The sequence below is a fragment of the Protomyctophum bolini genome (assembly GCF_963924005.1).
Source record: "Protomyctophum bolini genome assembly, chromosome: 13".
NCBI lineage: Eukaryota > Metazoa > Chordata > Actinopteri > Myctophiformes > Myctophidae > Protomyctophum > Protomyctophum bolini.
This window is the reverse complement of record NC_137874.1, coordinates 42552001-42569557: the sequence shown is the minus strand read 5'-3', so window position 1 is coordinate 42569557 and position 17557 is coordinate 42552001. Positions and strand designations below refer to the sequence as shown.

At 40.9% G+C, this 17557-nt stretch overlaps 1 protein-coding gene across 1 annotated transcript in view; it reads left to right on the top strand.

The window, feature by feature from the left end:
- The window catches only part of slc25a14 (solute carrier family 25 member 14), a 22259-nt gene extending 7229 nt beyond the window's left edge, over positions 1-15030 (top strand). Inside the window, exons 6-9 of the mRNA XM_080780007.1 lie at positions 1348-1443; positions 9713-9837; positions 10926-11148; positions 14698-15030. Of these exons, the coding sequence (XP_080636133.1) occupies positions 1348-1443; positions 9713-9837; positions 10926-11148; positions 14698-14739 (486 nt within the window). The 3' untranslated portion in view covers positions 14740-15030. The remainder of the gene's footprint in view (positions 1-1347; positions 1444-9712; positions 9838-10925; positions 11149-14697) is intronic.
- Positions 15031-17557: the final 2527 nt, after the last annotated feature.

Below are 17557 nucleotides of genomic sequence, written 5' to 3'. Positions count from 1 at the left end.
AAAAATAAATGCCACACACATAGTTTTCCAGTGCATTTTCCAAGGCAGGCCTTGTTGACAGATTTGGAAGAGATTTTGAAGGTCTGGTTCAAAAAAGTGAACCTATAGACATGAGCACCGAAGTCCTGACGTCACTGTCAGTAGAGGGCGTCAGTCTCCAGGTTCATGTGTTTTTTATTTGCATTATAATCCCCATAGGGGGGATTTTAGATCTCTTCATATAAGAACTGCGTTTTGAAAAATACACCGATCGATGAAGCATCGACTGAAGGTGGAAATGTACAAATATACCCAAAGAGTAACACAATAAGCGTTAGAAATTAGTCAAAAAACTCAGAGACTACATTCCCGGGTAGGCGGGGTGGCTGCATCTGAATGTTAATTACGTTTATTTTTATTTTATTGATATTTAATGTTTCGTGGTTAGTACGAGTCGAGTCACCACCAGCTGAGCTTATGTCAACGAGGAATCTCAGGAACGCAATGTGTTGACGGCTGGGCGTGACGTATATTAGCAGCGACATTGCCTTCATATGTAGTTTCAAGGCTTTGGCGGCCACATTAATTCCATTTTCTCCAGAAACTGGCCGTATCAAATATTAATGGACATCATTAACGACACACAGCCACTCCCCCCCCTGACAGAAAGGCCGGTGTGGTCGGTTTATTTTTCAAACACAGTTCTTATATGAAGCGACCTAAAATCGCCCTATATGGAGATTACAATGCAAATGAAATAATACATGAACCTGTGTATTGGCGCCCTCTACTGAAAGTGACGTCAGACTTCGGTGCTCTATGGACATCAATGATGACGTTTAGGTGAAAAGATAACATCAAAATATTAATAAAGAATGAATTCATTCATTAAAATATGTTGTAGTATTGCAACGCTGGGTGTTGCAGGGTTAACCCATTCTGACCGGGCACCCATTTTGGTGTTAGCATCATGTTATGCTTTACCTATTGAAAAATAGCAGATCTACAAGCTCATATCGCGCCACCGAGTGGCGCGATACGAGCTTGTAGGTCTGCTATTTTTGAAAAATTCGAAGAACGACTGACATTTTTAGAATCTGATCTCAGGTCAGAATGGGTTCATCAGACCAGTGTGTGTCCAGTGGGAAACCTCGTATGAATCTGATCTCAGGTCAGAATGGGTTAAATACGGACCTTACTGTATTTCTATATATTTGATGTGTAAAATCCATGATATTTACATTAGAATAAATGAGCCCGGCTGGAACGTGTCCAAGTGGGAGTGTCTAAGTGGGAGAGGGGGCGGAACTTAGCTAAAGGTGAATTCTAACATCGTTTTCTTTCGTGTGTGTGTGTGTGTGCGTACAGATCAGGATGCAGGCTCAAGGCAGTCTGCTCCAAGGCAGCATGATGTCCAACTTCATGAACATCTACCAGACGGAGGGAACCCGAGGCCTCTGGAGGGTCAGTGAGAGAGAGATTCATCTTACCTTTAAACCCATTCTGGTGTTTTAAGCATCATGTTATACCTTAGCTATTGAAAAATAGCAGATATACAAGCTCGTAGCGCGGCAGTACCACTACCACACTACCACAAATCATGAAAATGTGGTGCACGTTTTTAACTCAAATCTTTGCTTCTGGAACTAAATATTTTCAAATGGGGGTCGGCGGCCAATTACAGTACATTTCATTCTGGGGGTCCTTGACATGAAATAGGTTGAGCACCACTGACTGACATAGTAACATAGATCCTTCTGAAAGTGTCATGATTTAGAAGATTTGGAGTTTGTAGAATCTGGTCTCGGGTCGAAATGGGTTAATGGGATTGATTGATTGATAGATTTATTAACAGTTTGCAGAATTACAGTACATTTCAAATACTGTGAGTGGACGACACCATAAAGCACTACACTTGTTTACGATAGGGTCCACCATGTTCAATTCATCAAAACAATTAGAGACGTACAAATATACACGACTATATGGTCAAAACAGTAAATCATCATAGAGGAGGTAAAAAGGGAAAATAAACATATACAGTGAGGGGAAAGGGGGGGGGGCGTTGGGGGCGATTCAGATTTTAAAGGGGCCAGTTTCGAATTTGCAGGAGTCAAGGGATTTGCATGTCTTAATGACTGTTGGTAGGGCGTTCCACACTTTGGTGGCATATAGGAGCGAAAATAATCTAGTCCCTTAATAATAATGTCAAATGTTCAAGCATGTTTAAATCATGTTTACATTATGAAACGACGCCCGTTTGTACATTTAGGAACATAAATTGCGGCGCCCACATTGCTTTATGCATCGCCCAATCATCCTCTTATTGTAGGCTGCTGTGAACTGTAGTGTAGCTGCTAGTTTCTGTCATGGAGCACCACCGCCATCTACTGGCAGAATATAGAATCCACACAGGTTTCATCTGTCCCTGTAATAATATGTGATACAGTGTGTTGGTGGGACTTGTTCTGCGAAACATTGTGCAACGTCCTAGACGTAATAAAATATTAAGTACACACACACACACACACACACACACACACACACACACACACACACACACACACACACACACACACACACACACACACACACACACACACACTAGGGCAGGGGAGGGCAACTGGTGGCCCGGGGGCCACATGCGGCACCCGCCTTCACTTGATGCGGCCCACAGGTTAATATCAGAATACTGATATATTATTGATTTCAGCTGTTTACAATTCCAAATTACTTACTTCATGACTAGCCTACTTAATAAGTAGCATTAAAATGTTAATGTATTTTTGTGTCCAATTAACATAATTGTGTCCAATTATGTTAATTATGTCAACAGTTGAAATTGCAGGATTCCAATTCAAAAACGGCAAAAAAATAATAATAATCAGGTTTTCAATTCAAATATAGCAAAACTAGCTGATCTACTTCATCAGCTAGTTTTGCCACGACAGTAATATCTACTGTGGCCCCTCTGCATTGGCTGTGGAGATATAGTGGCCCTCGCCATCGTCATAGTTGCCCAGTCCTGCACTAGGACATTCACTTCTAGTTATTTTTACTAGTTAAACTTTTTTTATTTTTTTTATTTAACCAGTAAAAACCACATTGAGACTGAAGTCTCTTTTACATAGTGTGAACTGGCAAAGACAATAATAATAATAATAATAATAAAACTTTATTTGTATAGCACCTTTCATGACATGAAATGCAGCTCAAAGTGCTTTACAGAACAATGGAGAATAAAAGAAAAGCAAGGCATAAACATTAAAAAACAAGCAGTAATGCAATACAGTGAGGACATGAATAACAAAAATAAATAAAAGATCAATTAAAAGCAATGTTGTAGAAGTGGGTCTTGAGCTGTGCTTTAAAAATGTCTACAGAGGCTGCCTGTCGAAGGTACAGTGGGTTTGTTCCATGCCGACGGCCCGTAGAAGCAAAAAGCTGCTTCCCCGTATTTTTTAGTTGCCATTTTTTTAGGCAAAGCGAGCAGGCCAGCAGTGACCAGAAGACCTTAGGGGGCGGTTTGGGACATATTTAGGCAGGCAGTCATGTAGGTAGGAAGGTGCGACCATTGAGAGCTTTTTAGACAAGTAAAATAATTTAAAAATCAATCTTGAAAACAACCGGAAGCCAGTGCAGTGAAGCCAAAACTGGAGTAATATGTTCTCTCATCTTAGTTCTAGTTAAAACTCTGGCTGCTGCATTTTGGACAAGTTGTAATAGGCAAAATAAGTGACACAGCTCTGCCAGTAACAAAAAAATACACAACAAAAAACAGGACAGACATACAATGCTCATAAATACAGTACCCACTACCGAAGAAGCTCAAGTTTAACTACCTATTAATAGATAAAAAAAATAATTAGATAAAAATAAATTATATCTATTTTGTAGTGATAATTAGAAAGGACTGTAAATAAATATACCTTCAATAACCCAGCAGGGAGACCAAATACCGTGCTGTCTTTACCTTAAAAATTTGTGAGTTATTCAAGTATTTTTATTTAAGTTTTTTGAACATAAGACAGGACAGATACATGACAGATACAGACCAACAACACCAACACCAGTACTCAACATTGATGTAAAAAATATATAAAAGTCTGAAATACAATGTATATTTAAGTTCTTCGAGCTTGAGATGTGACATAACGTCCTCCACCCAACGTTTGTGAGATGGCGGCGCTGCTTTTTTCCAATTAAAATAGTATCAGGCGTCTGGCAAGTAAGGAGGAGAACGCTATAGCTTCAGCCTGTTGAGTTGGTATTTGTATTCCCTCTGGAGGGGCACCAAACTATAGTTGAGTTACAGATATACGAGAAGGTATTAAATATCTCTGTCCAAAATGTAGTCAATCTGGGACACGACCAAAACATGTGGCTAAGCCGTGTAGCAGACTCCTGACCACACCTGGCACAGGCAGGACTGAGTCTGGATAGAACGTGGCTAGTCTGCTAGGGGAGAAATGTAGTCTATGTAAAACCTTAAATTGTAACAAACCATGTCTAATACATATTGAGGATGAGTGTACCAGTGAGACTGCCATCTGCCAGGTAGAATCTGGTAAGTCCATACCCAACTCCTCCTCCCATGCCCCCTTCACACGTTCGAGTGACGGGGAAGCCACCCTCTGGATGCCGTCATATAGCCTAGAAATGATGCCCCTGTCAACCGGATCCCAACTCAAACACTCGTCTACTCAGGTACTCAGTGGAGTTGTCAAAGAGAAATACTTTACAACAAAGCTACGTACTTGTAAATACCTAAAGAAGTTTGACTGTGAAATATTATTAAAAAAAAAAATCTCAAAAGAAAGGAAGTGCCCCTTGAGTGAGTAGCCCTTTAAATTTAAAATGACAGTCACTGTACCAAAAAAATAGAAAGATACCTTAAAAAATGATTTGGAGGCAGATGAAATAAAGTTCTGAGAAAGTTTAACCCATTTTGGACTGAGGTCGATTAAAGAAAAAAGGCTTCAAAATCCTAAACATTTTCGGAAAAAACAATGTTTCTATGTCAGTGGTGCTCAACCTTTTTCATGTCAAGAACCCCCAGAATTATCTCTATTGGGCCATGGACCCCCATCTCAAAATATGTAGTTCCAGGGACCCCCCCAGAACATTAGTTAAAAATGTTCGCTCTGAAGACTGAAATATATATTCAAAGATTTGTGACACATTTTCACGACTTTTCAAAAATAGCAGACCTACAAGCTCGTAGCTTGTAGATCTGCTATTTTCCCATAGCTAAAGCATAACATAATGCTTCAAACACCAAATGGGGTTCCCGCCCAAAATGGGTTAAGGTTTTTTTTTTAGTTGGTATAAAGTCAATTTACGTAGAGAATGTGCTACATGGTTCAGAATATGATAGTATATTAATACATCAATATAATTTAGAATAATCAATTGTTCCAAGATGGATTCCAAATGAAGTTTAACCCAAAATGGGTTAAACTTTCTCAGAACTTTATTTCATCTGCCTCCAAATATTCTTTTAAGGTATCTTTCTATTTTTTTCGTACACTTGACTGTCATTTTAAATTTAAAGGGCTACTCACTCAATTTTAGGTATTTTGATCTCCCTGCTGGGTTATTGAAGGTATATTTATTTACAGTCCTTTCTAAATTATCATCACAAAATTGATATAATTTATTGTTTATCTATTAGGTAGTTAAACTAGTCCACTAGTAAAAATGACTAGTGTGTGTGTGTGTGTGTGTGTGTGTGTGTGTGTGTGTGTGTGTGTGTGTGTGTGTGTGTGTGTGTGTGTGTGTACTTAATATTTTATTACGTCACAATGTTTCGCAGAACAGGTCCCACCAACACACTGTATCACATATTATTACAGGGACAAATGAAACCTGTGTGGATTCTATATTCTGCCAGTAGATGGCGGTGGTGCTCCATGACAGAAACTAGCAGCTACACTACAGTTCACAGCAGCCTACAATAAGAGGATGATTGGGCGATGCATAAAGCAATGTGGGCACCGCGATTTATGTTCCTAAATGTACACATACAAACGGGCGTCGTTTCGTAATGTAAACATGATTTTAAACATGCTTGAACATTTGACATTATTATTAAAAATGAGTGAGTAGCCCTTTAAATTTAAAATGACAGTCAGTGTACCAAAAAAATGGAAAGATACCTTAAAAAATGATTTGGAGGCAGATGTAAAGAGAAAGTTTAAGGTTTTTTTAGTTGGTATAAAGTCAATTTACATAGAGAATGTGCTACATGGTTCAGAATATCATAGTATAATAATACATCAATATCATTTTAGAATAATCAATTGTTCCAAGATGGATTCCAAATGAACCACACTGAACTGAACCTCCACTCTGCACAGTATTGTTCCAGGCTATAAATACTGCAGATCACGTCAGATAAAGTTAAATACTATTAAAAGTTGTCATGTAAAACACCTACAAAAAACTTAAATCGGAATGAAAATGGCCAATCTGATTTAAACTTAGATCTGATGTAACTGACTGGTTTATTCCATTTTAAAATCCTATTGAAACCATTGTGGACTCATGTAAACACTCATTCGGATTTAAGCCCATTCTGGTCTTTCTGTGCATGCTTGTTTCCATGTAATTGGTATGGCTGTATTATGCTCTTGTTTTGCGATTAATTATAAGAAACTAGACATGTTTAATTTCACATCTCTGAGAGCAACCTCTCATAGGCTACAGGATACATCAGATATAAAGTAATAAGGCATAAAAGTGTTTTGTTATTATTATTATTATTTAGTTTTACTGAAATGTAGTGGAGTAAAAGTAAAAGTATTGGAAATTGAATACCTCAAAATTGTACTTTAGTACTAAAGTAAATGTACTTATTTACTTTCCACCACTGGACGTAAACATATCCGCCCCGCCCCCCCATCCAATCAGAAGCCTTTTACCCAGCCCCAAGCCAATGAAATAATGGGATTTAAAAGTATTGTCCATGTATAAACACTCATTATGAACCAGTAAGACGCGCAAACGCGGGAAGCGAACGCAGCTCGTACATATTTGGGTTTTTTTAAGATTTATCTTTAAGTTATTTTTTTAAGTTAGTTATTTTTAAGTTAAGTTTTTAACTTCAGCCATAACCATATAAGGAGTCCCCAAAGCAGCTATACGTCCAAATATGGAGTGTGTTGCATCAATCACAAACAAATCACTCAGCTCCATATATGGGCACAAAGGGGGGACACACACAGACAGACATGATCTGCTAGGTCTCATAGTAAGTGCTCACTGCGTTCGCAATCACTGTGTTCGCAATGACCATTTCCCATGTAAACACGCAGCAAAAAAACTTACTTCTGAATTCATTAATTCTGAATGAAAAAGCCCTCATGTAACCGTGCTAAGTTACTATAGGCCAAGGTTAAACTAGACTGATAACACGGCAGCTGCATGTTGCATTAACCCATTCTGACCTGAGATCAGATTCATACGAGGTTTCCACTGGACACACACTGGTCTGATTATAACCCATTCTGACCTGAGATCAGATTCTAAAAATGTCAGTCGTTCTTCGATTTTTCAAAAATAGCAGACCTACAAGCTCGTAGCGCGCCACTCGGTGGCGCGCTACGAGCTTGTAGATCTGCTGTTTTTCAATAGCTAAAGCATAACATGATGCTATACACCAAAATGCCTGGGTTACCGTTCAGAATGGGTTAAAAAAACGGCGCCTACCATAACTTGCGGTGACTGAGAAGAGACAGTATGGCGACTGAACAAGATATTAAACGGGACAGATGAAAACATATTCTGGGCCATAAAAAATAAACATGGATGACATGACATTAATGATGATAAGAACAACAACCAGGAGTAAACAGGCAGTAGACTGAGGGTAAAATGATGATATGAAGAGTGTAAGGTGACAATATGAATGACCTACTGTATATGGAACAGGGTCGGGGCTAAAGTTCTGTCTGTGCTGAGCAACAGAATACGATAATAATAATAATAATCTTTATTGTCCCGAAGGATATTCATTTTAACAGGTCTGTTCAACACCAACAACAAAAAACAGCACATAGTACAGAAACAACATAACACCAAGACAATACAAAACAAAACAGAACTGTGTACAGAAACCATCCTATCGGCGGGGCAGTTTGTTTAATGCCGCGATGGCTGAGGGGACAAAACTCCTACTGAAACGAACCTTTTTCCAGGGTAAGGTTCTGTATCTTTGTCCAGATGGCATGTGGTTGAAGAAGCGATACAGAGGATGATCAGTGTCACGTGATATTGAGAGTGCTAGTCGTGTGATGGCCTTATTGTTCATATCAGAAAGTGCTGGTGTGGGAAGTCCGATAATCTTGGAAGCAATACGGGTAATACTGAAAAGTTTGTTTCTGTTAGGCATGGGTAGTATGTTGTAAAAACATGCGGAACAGTACAACAGAATAGGTTGGATAATGCTTTTGTACAATAATAAAAGAAGATGAGGAGCAACAGATAATGATCTTAGCTCGCGGATTACATGAAGTCTTTGCTGAAAACGATGGAGTCTTATAGTATATATGAATAGAGACGGCACCCAGAGGAAACCCTGAGGAAAAATGGACATAGTGGCTGAATCAGCCTGGCCCCAAACACATGAACGCGCTGGTCCGTTGACTATCATTGTGCACGTTCACGACGGCAGCACGCTCGTGCGCGTTCGTGCACGTTCAACGGCAGCGCGTTCATGTGTTTGGGGCAAATCCATCCCAGAATGCACTCTGTTCCTACCCGGAAAGAGGAGTTAAATCGCCTCATGCGCTTTTGAGCAACTTAATGCAAGTGGATGGGAGGAGAACTCTATTCATATATACTCTAAGGATGGAGTAGCCAACTTGACATGACATGTAAACAACATATCAGAATTATCTGAACACCTATTATGTAATATTTCTTTGGGGAAATAAATATTTGTACATTTTAAAAACTGTGTACATTGGTGACTATATAACTATACTAATCTACCTGATCTTGAGGTCTACAAAATCCCCCCAAAAAAAACATATTTATTTTCTTATCTACTATTAGTACTACGTAAGTAGTACTAATAGTACTATTACTACGTAAGTAGCTAGTATCAACAAGGTCGACTAGTAGATTTACTAGTTGAATAGTCGACTAGTTGCTTAAAGGACCACTTCACCACTTTTCAACCTATCTTAATATAATAGGTCCTCACTAATAATCATGATAAAATGGCACGATTCTTTCCTACTCTCATAGGAGGGCTGTGGGCAGTTTAGAAACCGTCTTCCAGTGACATCATCATTAGGCAGATTTATTTTTAATTATTTATTCTTTTTCATTTTCATTATCGTGAGAACGATGGCTTCCATTTTCACATTGCAACTTTTCAGGACTAGAAAGCCTGCAGTTTTTATTAGCTTGTATTCCCCATCGATGATGTCACTGGAGGACGGTTTCTGAACTGCCCACAGCCCTCCTATGAGACACAGACTGAGTAGAAAAAAATGACAAGGCTCTAACGCACACACGCACACACACACACACGCACACACACACACACACACACACACACACACACACACACACACACACACACACACACACACAGTCACACACACACACACACACACACACACACACACACACACACACACACACACACCAGAAAGCATGTTTTCACACCAGCGGTCCTGTCTCTTCATCCTCCTCTCTCCTCTCCTCTCCTCGTCTTCCTCAGGGCGTCATCCCCACGGCCCAACGCGCCGCCATCGTGGTGGGGGTGGAGCTTCCCGTCTATGACATCACAAAGAAGCACCTGATCGGCTCGGGAGCCATGGGAGACACCATACTGACGCACTTCATGTACGTCTGTCTGTCTGTCTGTCCGTCTGTCCGTCTGTCTGTCTGTCTGTCTGTCCGTCTGTCCGTCTGTCTGTCTGTCTGTCTGTCTGTCTGTCTGTCTGTCTGTCTGTCTGTCTGTCTGTCTGTCTGTCTGTCTGTTTGTTTTTAGCGTTGCAGACCCCAGACTAAAGAATATGTCCAGATTTGCATGCTGTTCTGATGTTGATTCTCTAATTGTGTAGATCTTGTAAATTCTACTTAAAGGACAACTTTAGTTTTTTTCATGTTTTAGTTTGTTATTAGATCAAGTAAAAGATGAGTGTTATTTTTTTTTTCATTTGCTGCTTTCTTTCGTTTTAGGGATTTTAGCTGTTTTTGACAGGGGGGGGCGGGGGCATTCGAGCATGGGGCTAAATATGTATTTTTGTTTTACACAATTTTATGGTGATTTCATTTTTTTATGGTTTACTATAGTCCCAATAAACGCCAGGAAATTACATCTGGCCACAGAAGATCACAGGATCTACTGAAGTAGCCTACTGGGGGAAGGCTTATACTGTGTTAGGCTCAATATGTCAGTTTGACACATTCAATAGATCCTTTTTTTATAGTTATTTTTTAAACTGTCAGGATTTAAGACATTTTTTAGAATCTGATCTCAGGTCAGAATGCGTTAAAGAACCACCATTCTTCTGTGCGTTAGAATCTGATCTCAGGTCAGAACGGGTTAACCCATTCTGAACGGGAACACATTTTGGTGTTGGCATCATGTTATGCTTTAGCTATTGAAAAATAGCAGATCTACGAGCTTGTAGATCTGCTATTTTTGAAAAATCGAAGAACGACTGACATTTTTTAGAATCTGATCTCAGGTCAGAATGGGTTAATCAGACCCAGTGTGTGTCCAGTGGAAACCTCGTATGAATCTGATCTCAGGTCAGAACGGGTTAATCAGACCAGTGTGTGTCCAGTGGAAACCTCGTATGAATCTGATCTCAGGTCAGAATGGGTTAATCAGACCAGTGTGTGTCCAGTGGAAACCTCGTATGAATCTTAGATCTCAGGTCAGAACGGGTTAATTAACAGTATTATTCTTGTTCTCGTTGCAGCTCCAGTTTCTCGTGCGGCCTGGCGGGGGCGCTGGCGTCCAACCCGGTGGACGTGGTGCGCACCCGGATGATGAACCAGCACCGCGGGGGGGTGGGGGCGGGGGGGCCCCTGTACCGCGGGACGCTGGACGGCCTGATGGTCACGGCGCGCAACGAGGGCTTCAGCGCGCTCTACAAGGGCTTCTGGCCCAACTGGCTGAGGCTGGGGCCCTGGAACATCATCGTATCCTTACCGTGTGTGTGTGTGTGGGGGGGTGTGGGTGTGGGGGTGTGTGTGTGGGTGTGTGTGTGTGTGTGTGTGTGTGTGTGTGTGTGTGTGTGTGTGTGTGTGTGTGTGTGTGGGGGTGTGTGTGTGTGTGGGGGTGTGTGTGTGTGTGCTTGTATTATTATATTTGTGTAGGCAAGTATGTAAGTACATTTTATTTATATCACTTCTCACAGAGAAAACTCACAAAGTGCTTTACATGCAGAAATTAAAAACAGACAGGCAATACAATAGAATAGTAGTTAAACAAAAAACAGGAACATACGATTGATCAAAAAGAAAAAATAATAACACAGTAAAATAACGACACAAACCATTATGATACATTGGGAAAGGCTTAGTGCAAATAATAAAGTTTTAAGTTGTTTTTTAAAAAGGTCAACCGAGGCTGCGGATCTCAACACCCGTGGGAGGGCATTCCACAGTGTGGGCGCTACAACCTGAAAGGCTCTGCCACCTTTTGTTTTCAGTTTGGTGCTAGGAATTATTAGAAGACCCTAATCCGCAGACCTTAGGGCCCTCTCAGGTACGTAGCGTTTGTAATTTGTATAATAGTCAGAGGCCCTCATTCAGGCTTTGGCTCAAGGACTTGCATGGAAGTAAAACTATGTTGACACTGACGGGGTCTAGTTCTGTCCCTCAGAGAAGCTCTGATCATGAGTAAAATATAAATGCTTCCGTCGTACAGTCTGGAGCAACGGAAGCTCTGATCACGAGTAAAATATAAATGCTTCCGTCGTACAGTCTGGAGCAACGGAAGCTCTGATCAGGAGTAAAATATAAATGCTTCCTGTCGTACAGTCTGGAGCAACGGAAGCTCTGATCAGGAGTAAAATATAAATGCTTCCGTCGTACAGTCTGGAGCAACGGAAGCTCTGATCAGGAGTAAAATATAAATGCTTCCTGTCGTACAGTCTGGAGCAACGGAAGCTCTGATCAGGAGTAAAATATAAATGCTTCCTGTCGTACAGTCTGGAGCAACGGAAGCTCTGATCAGGAGTAAAATATAAATGCTTCCTGTCGTACAGTCTGGAGCAACGGAAGCTCTGATCACGAGTAAAATATAAATGCTTCCTGTCGTACAGTCTGGAGCAACGGAAGCTCTGATCACGAGTAATATATAAATGCTTCCGTCGTACAGTCTGGAGCAACGGAAGCTCTGATCATGAGTAAAATATAAATGCTACCGTCGTACAGTCTGGAGCAACGGAAGCTCTGATCATGAGGTAAAATATAAATGCTTCCGTCATACAGTCTGGTGCGACGGAAGCTCTGATCACGAGTACAATATAAATGCTTCCTGTCGTACAGTCTGGAGCGACGGAAGCTCTGATCATGAGTAAAATATAAATGCTTCCTGTCGTACAGTCTGGAGCGACGGAAGCTCTGATCATGAGTCAAATATAAATGCTTCCTGTCGTACAGTCTGGAGCGACGGAAGCTCTGATCACAAGTAAAATATAAATGCTTCCGTCGTACAGTCTGGAGCGACGGAAGCTCTGATCACGAGTACAATATAAATACGCAGCAGGTATAGGAATAGGATGGAATGGAATTATTTTGTTGGCAGGGAAGACAGCCGTAATTGAGAATAAAAGGTTGCTCACGTTGGGTTCTCTCGCATTAAATTAGACAGTGCTGCGGAACACTTGCTATTCAGTATTTTAGCTGTGACGTGAGCGCCCCCTCCTGAGATACTTCCGGGTCCTACTTTTGTGTCGCTTTTGTGTCCCCATAGAGTTATACTGTGACGCTCCGTCGGACTAAATCTGAGACGAAAACAACCACGAAAGTCTCATTTTACCTGCTTTCCTTTCCTCGCAACAACAAAGCTGTGCTGCTCTCCCAAATCTGGCTGTGACAGGCCGTCTGCCCCACACTGGATACTATCGCCATTTTATTTTATTGTGTCAACTAAATCCCCATTAATTGCAAACTAGATTCAACATACTCAAGCCTGCACACATTCTAAATATGCCCACGAAATATTGTACTGAGCAAATGGACTGTTACCACCTTCAATAATAATGATAATAATAGTCTTTATTGTCTCCACATCATATATTTTTGTTGTCATGGACACTTGTACAAAACATTAATAATTCTACTCCAGTTGGAAGCATTATTAAGACCCATTTTAACCCTCAATGGCTTCCTTTCTGAAAAATAACGTCATTGTAAAAAGATTCACGCGTTTAGATATTCTATTTACAATGAGATGCGGACGGGAGCTGGTGCCACTTGGACCTGGACGTAACGTAGCGCTACAAAATGACGTCGGACTTAAAGGAGAATTCCATACTAAAAGGCTTTCTTACCTTTCTTTGTAGTTGTTACGTCCCCACCAAAGAGGTCCAGGTGTTATTTTGTGCAAAAGCTCCTTATTGGCTATTTCCCTACCATAAGCCCTAAATGAATTGCATTGAATGGAATGGGAATTGAATGGGGCTATGGGGTGTTGTGCTAATTTGCTTATTTCCATCGCTCAAAATTATAATATTTTTGTATATATCCTCTTTTCATAATGTAAATAATATCCCAAGCTGCACAGTTTACTACTTATTTAGATGGAAATAAGCGAACTAGCACAACACCCCATAGCCCCCATTCAATTCCCATTCCATTCAATGCAATTCATTGAGCACTTATGGTAGGGGAAATAGCTAATAAGGAGCTTTTGCACAAAATAACACCTGGACCTCTTTGGTGGGGACGTAACAACTACAAAGAAAGGTAAGAAAGCATTCTAGCATGGAATTCTCCTTTAAATACTGAATAGAGAGTATATGCACATGCATGATTTCCCCATCAGGACACGCCCCCTCATCTAGACTGAGTGGCAACACATTGAGCAGCATGTTGGAGTGTTGGAGTTTGGAAGCGCTCGTTGTAAATCACTCAACCGTCCTGCCGTACCACCTGTTTCTAAATGTCACATGATGCAGGAGGCAGCAAAATGTTGTGTTATTGAAAACAAGCACTTCCAAACTCTGACACTTAGAAACATAATCAAATGCAGGGCATTTCTTGACAGAAAGTAAAGCTCATAACGTTTCTATGGTGGATTTTTATGAAACAAAAACTTTGCAGATAGAAAGAGGATAATTCAAGCTTTTCGTACAGCTGCAATGTTGGTGAGTTTAACATATTGTTTAATGCAATTATCAGACAGGACTTTTCTGTTTGGATGGATGGGGCTGGCAAATGAGGCGCAAATCTTTGAATATATATATATATATTCTTTCAGAGTGAACGTTTTTTAACTCAAATCTTTGCTTCTGAGGGGTTCCTGGAACAAAACAAAAAAAATCGTGAAAATATTTATTTCATTAAACTGGAGGATTTCGAAGATTTTTCGAGGTCAGGCCAAAATGGGATATATATATATATATATATATATATATATACACACACACACACACACATAACTAATGGTGATGAGTTCTAAATGATGCTGGTTTGTAGTCCAATGCTTTCTTTAACCTTTAACCTCTTCGTCACCCTCAGTTCTTCATGACATTTGAACAGCTGAAGAAGCTTCCCTTGTAACCATGGCAACCATGGACCTTCACCCTCCACCAGATAATAATAATTATTATTTATTCTACACTTTAATTTGACTGTTTCTTTACGCTTTTATACACCTTATGAACAGGTCTGTCTGTCTGTTTGTTTGTTTGTTTGTTGTTATTTATGGTGTTTTCTTTTGATCATATTTGGACGACAAACCGCCCTTGAACGCACTCTCCCTCCAAAAGTTATGGAATGTTTTGTTTTTTTAATCATGTGACCGGGTGGTCACGTGATCAGATGTCAAGGTATTAAAATGATTAAGCCAGATATGGTGGTCCCCAGGTGGATTCTTAGGCAAGATGGTGGTCCCCAGGTTGGTTCTATAGTCAGGGTGGGGGTCCCCAGGTTGATTCTATAGTCAGGATGTTGTGCAAACCTTTGAATATATATATTCTTTCAGCGCGAACGTTTTAACTCAAATCTTCTCTGGGGGGCGGGGGGGGGGGGGTCCCTGGAGGGGGGGGCGGGGGGGGGGGGGGGGGTCCCTGGAACAACATATTTTCAGATGGGGGTCGGGGGCCAATTACATATACGTTCTGGCGTCCTTGACATGAAATATTGAGCACCACTGACATAGAAACATTAGGTATTTCAGAAAACTGAAAAATGATTTAGAAGACAATTTTTAAATTTCGATGTATTATGACATTTATTTTCTGTTCATTTTAAAGAGCAGGAGAGACTCCCGTTACTGAACAAACACTCCATAGAAATGATTGTAACTATATCTGTTTTAGCCAAAACAATATCACTTACCCTACATTAAAAAAAAATGAAAAGAAAAAAAGAATGCCAAATCAGTGAGATTTTAGACTCCTTATTATTTATTAATTTATTTATTTGTGACGCCGTCGAGTAGGTCAGTGATCTGAGTTCTGTTTAATTTAATGGATGTGATATTAGCCTCGGTCCCAGGCTTGCTTATCTGCGAAAAGAAAAGCCTGGTCACAACCTATAAGGCAGAGAAGCTACCGGCGGTTGTATCCTCCGGAACAGCCGTCAAATGTATTTCCCCCCGGATACGATATTTTCCCCGACCAATCACAACACTTGTTTCATTCGCGGATAATGTAAAGTGATTTGTAAAAAAGCATCAACGATTTCACTTCCGCTAAAATCCCACAACGTCCGCTGATGGTCTTTCCAGCTTAGGTCTTGCCCAGGGTGATGTGATATTATATGAATCAATAGTGGCGCGCACAGATAGCCACTAGGTGGTGCTAGAGCACCTGCCCTTTGCCCTCTGGACAGCAATGTGCCCTTTTAAGTATACAGTATGTGGACCATGGTGTCATTGATAAATTATTGATAAAAAAGCTTAAGTTCTAATATATTATTTATGCCCCAAAAGGCAACCGGCCGGTTTTCACACACTGCACAAGGTGCCCTTTTTTTCCCACTTGAGCACCCGCCCCTCTAAATGTCTGTGCACGCCACTGTGAAGCAATGTATTTATTGTTTTATCAAATATATGAATTAATTAAATGCAATGTTTCATTGCTGAGATATGATTATTCTGGGTGGATTTAAAGTGTGTTTCAGCTGAACTCTGAACTGTAAACTGTAAACCTGGCACCCTTTGAACCTGCTGTAAACCTGGCATCCTCTGAACCTGCTGTAAACCTGGCATCCTTTGAACCTGCTGTAAACCTGGTATCCTTTGAACCTGCTGTAAACCTGGCATCCTTTGAACCTGCTGTAAACCTGGCATCCTTTGAACCTGCTGTAAACCTGGCATCCTTTGAACCTGCTGTAAACCTGGCATCCTTTGAACCTGCTGTAAACCTGGCATCCTTTGAACCTGCTGTAAACCTGGCATCCTTTGAACCTGCTGTAAACCTGGCATCCTTTGAACCTGCTGTAAACCTGGCATCCTTTGAACCTGCTGTAAACCTGGCATCCTTTGAACCTGCTGTAAACCTGGCACCCTTTGAACCTGCTGTAAACCTGGCATCCTTTGAACCTGCTGTAAACCTGGCATCCTTTGAACCTGCTGTAAACCTGGCATCCTTTGAACCTGCTGTAAACCTGGCATCCTTTGAACCTGCTATAAACCTGGCATCCTTTGAACCTACTGTAAACCTGGCATCCTTTGAACCTGCTGTAAACCTGGCATCCTTTGAACCTGCTGTAAACCTGGTATCCTTTGAACCTGCTGTAAACCTGGCATCCTTTGAACCTGCTGTAAACCCATGGCATCCTTTGAACCTGCTGTAAACCTGGTATCCTTTGAACCTGCTGTAAACCTGGCATCCTTTGAACCTGCTGTAAACCTGGCATCCTTTGAACCTGCTGTAAACCTGGCATCCTTTGAACCTGCTGTAAACCTGGCATCCTCTGAACCTGCTGTAAACCTGGCATCCTTTGAACCTGCTGTAAACCTGGCATCCTTTGAACCTGCTGTAAACCTGGTATCCTTTGAACCTGCTGTAAACCTGGCATCCTTTGAACCTGCTGTAAACCTGGCATCCTTTGAACCTGCTGTAAACCTGGCATCCTTTGAACCTACTGTAAACCTGGCATCCTTTGAACCTGCTGTAAACCTGGCATCCTTTGAACCTGCTGTAAACCTGGCATCCTTTGAACCTGCTGTAAACCTGGTATCCTTTGAACCTGCTGTAAACCTGGCATCCTTTGAACCTGCTGTAAACCTGGCATCCTTTGAACCTGCTGTAAACCTGGCACCCTTTGAACCTGCTGTAAACCTGGCATCCTTTGAACCTGCTGTAAACCTGGCATCCTTTGAACCTGCTGTAAACCTGGCATCCTTTGAACCTGCTGTAAACCTGGCATC